Source organism: Nerophis ophidion, linkage group LG27, assembly GCF_033978795.1.
Source record: "Nerophis ophidion isolate RoL-2023_Sa linkage group LG27, RoL_Noph_v1.0, whole genome shotgun sequence".
Lineage (NCBI taxonomy): Eukaryota > Metazoa > Chordata > Actinopteri > Syngnathiformes > Syngnathidae > Nerophis > Nerophis ophidion.
This window is the reverse complement of record NC_084637.1, coordinates 21004108-21017114: the sequence shown is the minus strand read 5'-3', so window position 1 is coordinate 21017114 and position 13007 is coordinate 21004108. Positions and strand designations below refer to the sequence as shown.

The 13007-nt window shown below is 37.9% G+C and overlaps 1 protein-coding gene across 2 annotated transcripts in view; it reads right to left on the bottom strand.

The window, feature by feature from the left end:
• The window catches only part of prex1 (phosphatidylinositol-3,4,5-trisphosphate-dependent Rac exchange factor 1), a 216356-nt gene that overhangs the window by 61305 nt on the left and 142044 nt on the right, over positions 1-13007 (bottom strand). For both annotated transcript variants that reach the window (XM_061889796.1, XM_061889798.1), the window contains exons 17-19: positions 11854-11946; positions 5761-5909; positions 5565-5650 (exon numbers count right to left, since the gene is read on the bottom strand). In XM_061889796.1, coding sequence (XP_061745780.1) covers positions 5565-5650; positions 5761-5909; positions 11854-11946 — 328 coding nt within the window. The remainder of the gene's footprint in view (positions 1-5564; positions 5651-5760; positions 5910-11853; positions 11947-13007) is intronic.

The following is a 13007-nucleotide window of genomic DNA, read 5'->3' as shown; positions in this document are numbered from 1 at the left end:
CATTTTCTAGAAAATGTATGTAGCCAAATCATGCAAAAAGAAGCATGCACATGTTTTTATCAAAATGAAAAAGGTTGAACTTGGTTCTCCATGAAAATGGCAAATATTTTTGAGAGGGAAAAACATGTAAATACAGTCACATTGGCATTATTATTATCATTCTCATTATTTATGGGTACAAAGCGCAGAGGTACAAACAAGCTTTAGAATTCTCTTCTTTGTTTGTTCATTATGAGCATTGAGCTGTTTTATGTTGGGTTTCATGAAAGAAAAAAACTAATTGTTGTTTTGCACTTGTGATCAAAGTTGTAATGTGCAGGAAATTACATCAATACAACAGTTTGGGGGTTTTGAACTTTGACCCTTGTACAGGCGGTCATAAAAAAACCCATAAAAGCTTGTTAGGAGTAGAAAAAGTAACAGGTGGCCACAGGCTAATGTTACCTCATCTCTGCCTTGCAGGCACAATTTTTTGGACACTAAAAACTATTTCAAAGCACAAAGCCACTCTGATGTTGTCGCCCCAAGGACACACTCGCTGAAATAGGAGTACAAATATGTAAACCTAACGATCAGATCATTAAAAATCATTGAATTGAGGAAATGTACATTTATCTACTCTGCAACAAGCCTACAGTATATAAACATTTTTTTTTTTTTTTTTTTTTTTTTTTGTTTAAAAATGGCGGCGCGCATGGACGCGACGTTTCAGGCTCTCCCCTTAGGTGCATTGTTTTTCTTGTTTTTATATAGTTTATTACTAGCCCAGTCAGCAACTTGCTGGGCAAAGGTTATGTACAGCCGAAACGATTTGTTGGAGATTGGATTGCGGTCTGAGCAGACTATTTCGGTGGATTTTACAAGCCGACACAACATCCCAGAGGAGTTAGCACGTAGCCCTGGAGCTCCATGGCTACTGTGCCCGGCGAGGAGGAGGCGGAGGCGAAGACGCCGTGGCCGAAGGGGCGGCGTGTTAGCCAGACTAAAAATGAACCCAAACAGACCACCGATACCAAGTCTATTTCTGGCTAATGCGAGGTCGCTCGCTCCTCATGGTGAAGAGGACAAGATGGACGAGGTGAGGCTCCGTGTAGCACAAAACACTGTGATGGACAGCTGCGCCCTATTGTTTACGGAAACCTGGCTAACGTCCTCAATACCCGACGCTAGCATGGAGCTAACCGGTCACACAGCACACAGACAGGACAGAAACGCAGTGTCTTCCGGCAAGCGGCGTGGGGGTGGACTGCTAACCTACCTAAACAACAAGTGGACTTCTGATTCAAAGGTAGTTAACAGCCACTGTTCCCAAGATCTGGAATATTTTACAGTTAAATGCCGACCCTTCCATCTAGCCAGGGAGCACTCTGCTGTCCTGATCACAAACGTGTATATAGCTCCCGATGCTAACGCTAGCACGGCGCTAGCTCTGTTGCACGATACAATCAGTGCACAACAGAACAAATATCCCGACGGCATCCACATCATAGCGGGGGACTTTAATCATGTCGACCTGAAAAAAGTGCTCCCCAAACTTCACCAGCATGTGAAGTGTGCTACGAGGGGAGCTAACACACTGGACAAAGTCTATTCCAACATAAAAAAAGGATATAGAGCCAAACAACTTCCCCAATTAGGCAAGTCTGACCACATATCCCTGCTCCTTTTGCCAGCTTACACACCAATAAGAAAAAGTGCTCCTATCACAACCAAAACGGTCAAAACATGGCCGGAGGGAGCCATGGAACAGCTGCAGGACTGCTTTGATACAACAGACTGGTCAGTTTTTGAAAACCCAGACTTGGAGCAGTACACAGAAGCAGTCCTGGGGTACATCAAACACTGCATAGACACTGTCACAGTGGACAAGCGCATCCGAGTCTACCCCAACAGGAAGCCCTGGATGACAAAAACAGTCCAGGGCCTACTCAAAGAGAGAGACAGTGCCTTCAAAGCGCAGGACCTGGCACTCTACAGTGCTGCCAGAGCCAATCTGAAGAGAGGCATCAGAGAGGCAAAAGCTGAACATAGGAGGAAAATGGAAGCCCACCTGCAGAGCAACAACACCAAGGAGGTATGGAAAGGAATAAAAGACATGACCAACTTCAGACCCAGTAACCCTTCGGCTGACGGCGACGCCTCTCGAGCGGGGGAGTTAAACAGCTTCTTCGCCCGATTTGAGAGAAAAACACCTGCAGCCGTCACAACACCCCCACCCAACACCCACAGCAGCTGCACCCTTATACTGGAGGAGCATGAGGTGAGACGCACGCTGAAGGCAGTGAACCCGAGGAAGGCTACGGGCCCAGATGGAGTCCCGGGACAGGTACTAAGAGACTGTGCAGACCAGCTGGCCGGAGTATTTACGAAGATCTTCACCCGGTCCCTCTCCCAGGCCGTCATCCCATCATGCCTGAAGACTTCCACAATAATCCCGGTGCCGAAGAAGAACTCTGTCAGATGTCTGAATGACTACCGTCCAGTTGCACTTACACCTATAGCTATGAAGTGCTTCGAGAAGCTGGTACGGACCCATATCACCTCAGTCCTCCCTCCCGAGCTCGACCCACACCAGTTTGCCTACAGAGCCAACAGGTCCACAGAGGACGCCATCGCCACAGCCCTACACTCCTCCCTGGGTCACCTGGAGACGGGGGGAAGCTACGTGCGGCTGCTTTTTGTGGATTATAGCTCGGCATTTAACACCATTATTCCTGATAGACTGGTGTCCAAACTGTCAGACCTGGGTCTCTCGAACTCCATCTGCATGTGGATTAAGGACTTCTTATCCAACCGCCCCCAGAGGGTGCAGTTGGGTCGCCACATGTCATCAAGCCTGCACCTCAGTACCGGCTCTCCACAAGGCTGCGTGCTGAGCCCCCTTCTCTACTCCATCTACACATACGACTGCACACCTGCCCACTCCAGCAACTCCATCATCAAATTTGCGGATGACACCACCGTAGTGGGGCTCATCTCGGAGGGAGACGAGGCTGCATATCGGGATGAGGTGGAGAAGCTGTCGGATTGGTGCAAAGTCAACAACCTGGCCCTGAACACCTCCAAGACCAAGGAGCTGGTCATAGACTTCAGGAGGAAAAAAACGGACATCCTGCCCCTGATCATCAGTGGTGACTGTGTGGAGAGGGTCTCCGACTTCCGCTCCCTGGGAGTCCACCTGGCCAACGACCTATCCTGGAGCACCAACACCACGGCTACCATCAAGAAGGCACACCAGAGACTGCACTTCCTGAGAATACTCAGGAACAACCACCTCTCACAGGAACTGCTGGTGTCCTTCTACCGGTGCTCCATTGAGAGCATCCTGACCTACTGCATCTGCGTGTGGTTCAGCAGCTGCACGGCCGCAGAGAGAACGGCGCTCCAGAGAGTCATAAAGACCGCCCAGAAGTTAATCGGATGCCCCCTCCCCTCCCTGGCTGACCTGTACAGTTCCCGCTGTCTCAGGAAAGCACAGAGCATCCTGAAAGACCCATTCCACCCCGGGCACAGCCACCTGGAACTGCTACCCTCAGGCAGACGCTACAGGGTGCTAAAAGCGAGCACCAATAGACTAAAAAATAGCTTTTACCCAAGAGCCATAGTAGCACTAAACAGGCACTGAGTGTCCATGTGTCCATCATGTCCTCATGTGTAATGTTTAAATGTTTTTCTATTTTTTTTTGGACTACAATGTGAAATAATGTTTTATGTATGTGTGTATATGTATTCATATGCATGCAGATATGCATCTGTGTGGATACATATACATATACATAGAGTCATCTCTATCTTTTTTTTTTTTTTAATTTATTTTTTATTTATTTATTTATTTATTTATTTATTTTTTTAATTTATACTACCATGTTGTATATGCACCTTAGGAGGAGCTGCTCCAATTTCGTTGTTCTTTGAACCTGTTCATTGCAATAATGACAATAAAACTCTATTCTATTCTATTCTATTTATCTGCATATTATAGACACTGTTTTTATTTAGTCAGCATGCTAAGAAAAAAAACAACTATTTGTATGTATTTAGTAGTGGAAAAGATAAAAAAATATTTCCTTTTTTTTCCCCAGAATTGACTGGTATTGTTTTTGGAAAAAACAAAAAACAAAAAAACAAACAAACAAACAAACGGAAAAAAAAAAATATATATATATATATATATATATATATATTTTTTTATTTTTATTTTTTTTAAGTGTACCTTCTTAAGAAAAACAAAAAAAATTGGGGGAATTAATAACTATCAAGAAAAAAAAACGTGTTAAATCACACTTTTAAAAAATGTATATATTTGTAAGACAAATGTTCTTATTTAAGAGAAAATGGTGGAATTTTCAGAATTCCCAAAATATTCTGATAAAAACGATCTCATAAATCTTTGAGGAAAAAAACATTTTTGAGAAAAGATTTAATAAAAATTTAAATAAAAACTCAATTTTTGAGAATTCCTTTTAAGTCATGCACTGTAAAAAAAAGAAAAAAAAAGAACTACAATTAAAAAAAAAAAAAAAATGGCAGTTCAGTTGCCAGATTTTTCCACTGAAAATAACAGTGGTACACTTTTTTTTATTTAATGCAATGTGATATATATATATATATATATGTATATATATATATATATATATATATATATACATATATATATATATGTATATATATATATATATATATATATATATATATATATATATATGTATATATATATATATATATTTGTTTTTTTTCCCAAGATGGCGCTGCTGTAGTGGCTGCTGTAGGCAGGAGCTCTGTGCTCTTGTGTCATCCTTATGTGTTTCCCTCTTGTTTTCATGTGGTATTATATTTTTTTGCATTTTGGTCCAGGACAATTTGGGACTGTGTGACAAGGGGTGGCACTTTCGTGACCTCTGTGGTGCTTTTTATGTGGACTTCTGGATCTGCCTCCCGGGAGCCTTTTGGCCATGGAGACCAGCTGCAGGGTCTCTGCTCCACCAGAGTCTGTTTGGATGTACTGGAGGAGATGCGGATGAGGGGACAGGACTGTGGAGCTAGCACTGAGCTACTGGGACGGAGAGGCTTCGCGGTGTCTTGGCCGGGTGAGCAGGTGTCGGACACCTCAGTCACCTTGGACGTATCCTCGCTCATCCATGCGGACTGGACACTGGCCGAGAGTGGAGTCGGCTGTCTTGGTTGCCTTGTTGGGTCTGCTTCTGTCTCTGGCCATGCTCCCTCCTCCCCAGCGGACGATGGCGTGGAACACCGCAGAGGCCACCACAGTGGATATGTTTATTTTACTTTTTATTCATAGCTGTATGTAGAAGTGTCTGGTTGTATCTGCTGCTTTAATGTCTTTAATGTCCTCTGTGTTCTTTGATGTTTGATGTTTCCCTCTTACACACATGGAAGAGGGATGTGTACTATGGCTATGAGTTGTTTTTTGTTTTTTTTCCCCCTTGGCCTCAGTCTGCACCCCCACTCCAGGGCCTAGGCTAAGACCGATTTTTTAATTTTATTTTAATCTTCTATTTTTTTTCTTCATCCTGCAACAAAACCTGCTGGGACGCGTCGCTCACCTTTTCTTACAGCGTAGACGTGAGGAGGGGCAGAGCCAGCGAGTCTGAAGGACAGCTCGTCTGGGTTGTCAGGGACCTTCACCATCCTGAGTGACAGACCCACGCTTAGACCACAGAACACTGTGTGTGTGTGTGTGTGTGTGTGTGTGTGTGTGTGTGTGTGTGTGTGTGTGTGTGTGTGTGTGTGTTGACCCACTCCTTGGCCTTGGTGGCTACCAGCAGACGCAGGGATCGTCGCATGCAGAAGGCCTGGTGGATCATGGCCTCCACCTCAGAAAAAGTTCTGAGGAACAACAAATCCTCGTTGATTGTGTGAATTTTCCTACCCGCCTGCAGACCTGCCATCTGCACACACACACATACACGCACACACGCAAGTACGCACACACACACACATTATTATTAGGATTAATATCAATAGGTCCAAGAGAGGTTTAGGTTAGTGCTTTTTAAAAGTCCAGTCTGGAGCGGGGGGCTCAGTGTGAGACCAGGAAAAAACCACAATAGTACATATGAATACAAAGCCTCAATTAGGATGCTAAAATGTTGCGTAGTCTAGCTTGATTAGGTTTTTTATTGCGAATTTTTTCTTTGTTTTTTATTTAGTTTTTGTACTAAAATATAACTTTTTAATTTTTTTTAAAATAATTTCCTTCGAACAAATTAGCGGAAAAAGTAACATTTCTTAAGAAAAAAAGAATAAAAGAAAAGATTATTCATGTTCCTAACTTTTTTCTTTGCTTTCATCACATACATATCACCTATAACATTGAGGCTTACTCAATTATTTATTCCCTAATGATGACTTCTTCCTATTAAAAAAAATTGGAAATATAAAGAAAAAAATAATAATATTGTATTTTTTAAAATAAAGGATTTTTAGGTAAAGTTATTTGCCTTAAAACAAAGTTTCATACCGCAAATTATTTTTTTTACATTTATACCTGAAAAAATATAAGCCTTTTTTGTATTACTTTAAACATTTTTCTTTAAACAAAGTTTTGAAAAAAGTTGTATTTCTTGAAAATAAATATAAGTTATTTTCACCAGTTTTTTTCTTGTTTTTATTATATGTATATAATTAACAAATCATTGATATTATTGCAACAATATTAAATATCAGGAGACATTTTAAAAGATTTGGTTTTTTATAACACTTTAAAAAAAAGTTAAATTTTGTGACATGTGAATATTACCTTATTTACTTTTTTGTCTTTAGTATTATGACTTTTTGTTGGATTTTTCAAAACATGATTTGCGTAACTACGACACACTGGAAGCTGTTTCAGGTCCCTACCCCTTATATTTCATATCAATATCGGAGCACCAATCCGAAATTAGTTAACATCTAAGACATTAACAAAAGGTAAAATATAAAGAAAGAATAATAAGGATTTTTAGGTAAAGTTATTTTCCTTAAAACAAAGTTTAATTCCGTAAATTATTTTTTACATTCATACCTAAAAAAATATATGCCTTTTTTGTATACTATTTAAACATTTTTCTTTACACAAAGTTTCTAAAAAACTTTGTATTTCTTGAAAATAAATATTTATTTTTACCATTTTTTTCCTTGTTTTATTATGTCAATATTAATACAAAATTGAGGCTTAGTCAATTATTAATTCCCTAAATATTTTTTTTCTCTAAAAAACATATTGAAAAAAATATGAAGAGACATTTTCAAGAAATGTTAAATAAAATGTCTTTAAAACAAAACAGGATTTTGAGAAAACATTAACTCATTTACTTGAAATATAAGAAATATGAATTTTTGACTTTTTGTTCAATATTTAAAAACATTATTTGTGTTATCTCTGCCAGAATCCACTACTATATACTAGAACCAACATTAAGATACAGTAGCATAATAGGCTTAAATAATCATTAAAAACAAGGCAGATGTTTGATCTAACAGGTACATTATATATGTTTGGCCATTGTAATGTTACTCACAGTTTGAACAGTAACATTGTATATGAATATTTAATTAAGTGATTGTTTGGCGTACCACTAGATGGAGCCTGCGTACCACTAGTGGTAAAACCACCCCTAAAGATTACTCTTGAAAAAAAAAAAATCTTATCTTAAATCTTAAATATGCTTTTTTTAATTTTAACTGCCATCAAAATATTTTAGTTTTTTGTATTTACAAAGAAAATTCCTAAAATAAAGTTTCATTCCGTGAAAATAAATATAAATGATTTTACTCACACTTGTTGTGTATTTCGTCAAACTTTTTTAAATGTCCATTTTCTTCAAAATATTTATTGTTTATTTTCCTCACTTTTAAATAGCTTTCATGACATAAATATGAATTCATTAATTTATCATTGTTTATTTCTTAAATAATAATTAATATTATCTAAAATATAAAGAAACATTTTAAACAACATTCTCTTTCTTGTAACATTTGAAAACAAAACAGAATTTTGTGATATGTGAGTTTTAACTTATTTATTGTTTTCGCTTGAGTAATATCACTTTTTGTTAAATATTTCAAAACATGATTTGTGTTGTCTCTGCCAGAATGTACTACAGAACCACATTAAGATACAGCAGTAAAGTAGGCTTAAATAATCATTAAAGGGGAACATTATCACCAGACCTATGTAAGCGTCAATATATACCTTGATGTTGCAGAAAAAAGACCATGTGTTTTTTTAACCGATTTCCGAACTGTCAAAGGGTGAATTTGGCGATTTAAACGCCTTTCAATTGTTCGCCTGTGGGAGCAATGACCTTTCACCCGTGACGTCACAACGGGAAGCAATCCGCCATTTTCTCAAACACATTACGCACACCAAGTCAAATCAGCTCTTTTATTTTCCGTTTTTTCGACTGTTTTCGGGTACCTTTGATAACATCATGCCTCGTAGGTGTGTTGTCCAAGGGTGTAACAACACGAACAGAAACGGATTCAAGTTGCAACAGTGGTCAAAAGATGCGAAAGTCCCTCGTTTGTTCTGCACACTTTACCGACGACAGCTATGCTACGACAAAGATGGCACAGAGATGGCAAGAATGTGTGGATATCCTGCGACACTCAAAGCAGATGCATTTCCAACGATAAAGTCAACGAAATCACAAAGGTGAGTTTTGTTGATGTTATTGACTTTTGTGGAGTGTGCTAATCAGACATATTGGGTCACGGCCTGACTGCAAGCTAATCGATGCTAGCATGCTATTTAGGCTAGCTCTATGTTCATATTGCATCATTATGCCTCATTTGTTGCTATATTTGCATCCAGCCTTTCCCTTCACCCACATTTAATGCCAAACAAACACATACCAATCGTTGGTTAGAAGGCGATCGCCGAATTCGTCCGCGCTTCCTCCCGTGCCACTGTCTGTCGTGATATGGCTCAAAAGCTTCTGTTTCTTCTTTAATTTCGTTTTCGGTACCTGCCTCCACACTCCAACCATCTATTTCAATACATGCGTAATCTGTTGAATCGCTTACGACGCTGAAATCCGAGTCTGAATCCGCGCTACTATGCTATACCTTTCTGTGCTATCCACCATGTTTTTTTCTGGTGGCTTCACGTAGTGACGTCACAGGACAATAGATGGGTGCATATAGCGATGGTGTAAATCAGGCACTTTGAAGCCGTTTTTCGGGATATTGCGTGATGGGTAAAATTTTGAGAAAAACTTGGAAAAATAAAATAAGCCACAGGGAACTGATTTTTATTGGTTTTAACCATTCGGAAATATTGATAATGTTCCCCTTTAAAAACCAAAAAATCCCAAATTATAATATGTTTTTTTTATTCCCATTAAAATATTTAACTTTTTTGTATTCAAAAAAAAAAAATTTTCTTAAATAAAGATTAATTCTATGAATATAAATACATATTTTTACATCAAAAATAAGACTTTTTTTTTTTTTTATACATTTTTCTTTAAACAAAGTCTCAAGAAATGTTTCATTTCTTCAAAAAATGTATTATTTATTTTCCTCACTTTTTATTGTTTTATAAATACTGATTATAAATTAATGATTGTTTATGTATAAACAAATCATCTATATTATTACAACCATTTTAAATATCAGGAGAAATTTTAAAGAATGTGTTTTTTTGTAACATTAAAACAAAGTTGAATTGTGTGACATCATGTGAATTTTAACTTATTTGCTTTTTTTTCTCTTTAGAAATATGACTTTTTGTTGGATTTTTCAAAACATGATTTGCATAACTGCGACACATTGGAAACCGTTTTAAGTACCTACCCATTATATTTCATATCAATATCGGTGCACCAATCTGATATTAGTTAACATCTAAGGCGATTACAAAAGGTAAACATGCTAGGCTAGTGGCTACTAGCAGCTACCCAACAGCTATGCACACAATAGCACACAAGCTAGACTTAGGTAATAAGCGCTGAACAATTTGGCGATATGAATCAAATAAATGTAGTTGCGTATTATTTACACATACAAAGCCTCCAACGTTTTGGACATTATCCAGTAAGAAACGTGTCCGCGTCATTCCATTGTCTGCATCGTGATCTAACTTTGTGAATGTGTGTGACCACGAGGTGTCGTTGCTCAGAGCGATGGCGGCTATTTGTGTTGTGTGTTTTTGTTTTTTTTTGTGAACAGGCATACGACCCTGCAAGTGGCGCCCCCTGGTGGAAGCCAGGGGGAAGACAGACGAGCAAGAACGCATTTGTCCAGAGTGGTTTCACGGTCGCCTTCTGTTGCGATTGAGTCGTCGTGTCGTCGTCTATTTTGGTGGAGGCTGTTGTTAGTGGGCGTGTCTAAGTTTCTCGGCAGCCAATCAAAACCAAGCTCCTCCGTGGGAGGGAGGGGGAGATGATGGACAGCAGCCGTCTGAATATTAGACAGCCATTATCCACAGGATCTAATGCAGGGGGATGACACATAGTATGTGTGTGTTCTTGTATTTATACCCTTCTTGAGACATCAACATGGAAAAGTAGCTTCCATATGAGGAGGTGTGAACAAGTTCGGACATAAATCACGGTCTCAATAACGTTGCATCTAATAGAGAATGTCTCATTTGCACTCCTGGTGGGGAAATCTATCAAAATGAGGGTGGTCCCAAAAAGGAGGGATTTCTTAAATTGACTGCGAGTCGCTTTTAAAAGTGCTCCCCTCTGGTCAATATAGGAAATAACAAGTGTGTGTAAAAGTTTGAAGTGCTCCCACTCTGGTCAAAACAATTTTGAAAACATGGAATGGAAAACATAAAAACAAAAAAATACAAATGTTTTTCTCACAATGTGTTGACTTCTTTCTTATAAAATTGGGAACAATGTCTCATATTCTTTCCGTTCCTGTAATTTTCTCGTAAAATTCTTACTTTTTTAATGTAAAATTACCTTTTTTTTGCAAAATGGCGACATTTGTCATATCAAATTGTGACCTTTATCACAATATTGACACTTTTTTTGTTGTTCTTGTAAAATAGTGACATTTTTTGAGTGAAATTGTCATAATTTTGCCAAGTAAAAATCCGATTATTATCCTAATATTGCCTAAATATTTAGGTTTTCTTATAAAATTGTGACTTTTGTCGAGTAAAACAAGTCTTTTTCTCACAACGTGTCGACTTATTTCTTATAAAATTGGGAAAACATTTTCATATTCTTTCTGTTCCTGTAATATTGCAATATTTTCTTGTAAAATAATTACTTATTTAATGAAAAATTATTAAATTTGTTTGCAAAATGGGGACATTTGTCGTATAAAATTCTGACATTTATCCCAATATTGACACTTTTTTTGTTGTTCTTGTAAAATAGTGACATTTTTTGAGTTAAATTGTCATAATTTTGCTAAGTAAAATTCAGATTAATACTAAAATATTGCCAACATATTTAGGTTTTCTTACTAAATTGTGACTTGTGTCGAGTAAGATTACAACTCTTTTCATAAAATCGCCCAAAATGTTAAGCTTTTTTTTGTAAAAAATTGCGACTGTTATTGAGTAAAATTCCAACTTTTATCATAATATTGCACGATTTTTCAGTTTTTCTTGTAAAATTTTGACTTGCGTTGAGTAAAATAAGACCTTTATTATTATACTGCCAACATTCTCAGTTTTTCTTGTGAAATTGTGACCTTTTTCTGGTAAAATTCTGACAAATTTTTAACAACAAGCTGTTTTGTATTTGCATAGGATGTATGTATTATTAATGTTGTAAATACACATTTACAATATCAATATCTATATATAGAAAGGGTGGTCCTAAAGAGCGAGCCATTAATCAGGGGTCTCTCGAAGGTAACAAATACAAGAATATGTGTGTGTGTTACCTCAGCGTGTGAGCCTCTGGTGACGGACTTGACCACAATGGCTTTGTTCTTCTCCTCGATGTCAAAGCCGTAGTCCTCCTCCTCAGGGTCAATCTGACGACAACGAAAGGGAAATGATTGCCCAAAAGTCACTTCATTAGGTACACCACTGGTGGCAATAATCACAGCTGCTTTGATTGACTGGATTGTTTTGGCTCATGCGAGAAAATAACAAGAGTTTGTATTTTATTACAAACATTATAATAATGTATTCACAATCCAGCAACTTTCTGTCATAATGTTGTTTTTTGATATATTCTGACATATTAGCTACTTGTCATATATATTTTAAGATACTACACAATTAACAATAATAGTAATGTATTATTTATAATAGTTTGCGATGTTATCTTCCTGCTGCGCGGCGCTGATAAGATGATTGGGAGCAAGATGGAATTCCTCAGACGTCCACTCGCAAAGAAAAGGTTTCCCACTCGGGGCGGAGAATCAGATAAGGCCTCCCACTCCCACAGTGAAAACATTTGTTGTGTCCAATATTACAATTATCACAACATAAATGGACTTATTATTGGAGATGTATTGTATTGTGAATTAATTCATTATAACACTATTAAAAATACATTTGATGCAATAATATATATAATTAATAACATGAATATATTTTATTTTTAGCATGAGTATTTTACTTTTATCTTTTGCCTTCTTGTAATTTTATGTAATTGAATCGCCTTTTGTACCAACTGTGCTCGGTTGAACAATCAGAATTGCGTGGCACTTTCAAGGGGGCGTGGCCACTTCACGTGTCAATACGGTACACAAATGGACAAAAGTATTGGGACAAATGCTCAGTTCGGGGCGTCCCGATACAACTCGTTCACTTCCGATGAGACACCGACGACCCAGGTTCATTGCGCAATGCTTTTATTTTGAAGCTTACTTTACGCCGAACAGGAAACCAGGAAACCACTGTGTGTGCGTTTTATTGCGAGACCGTAGTTCTGCCACTGTTGTCTTTTTGCACCGATAAGTTATAACGAGGACGCTAGCGACATACATGTTGACATAAATGTACCCGTTTTTGTTACTAAAAACGATCATGTTGGGTTTTGTATTTTATTTCGACAAAAGCGCTCTAGCATGTACGTCAACTTAAG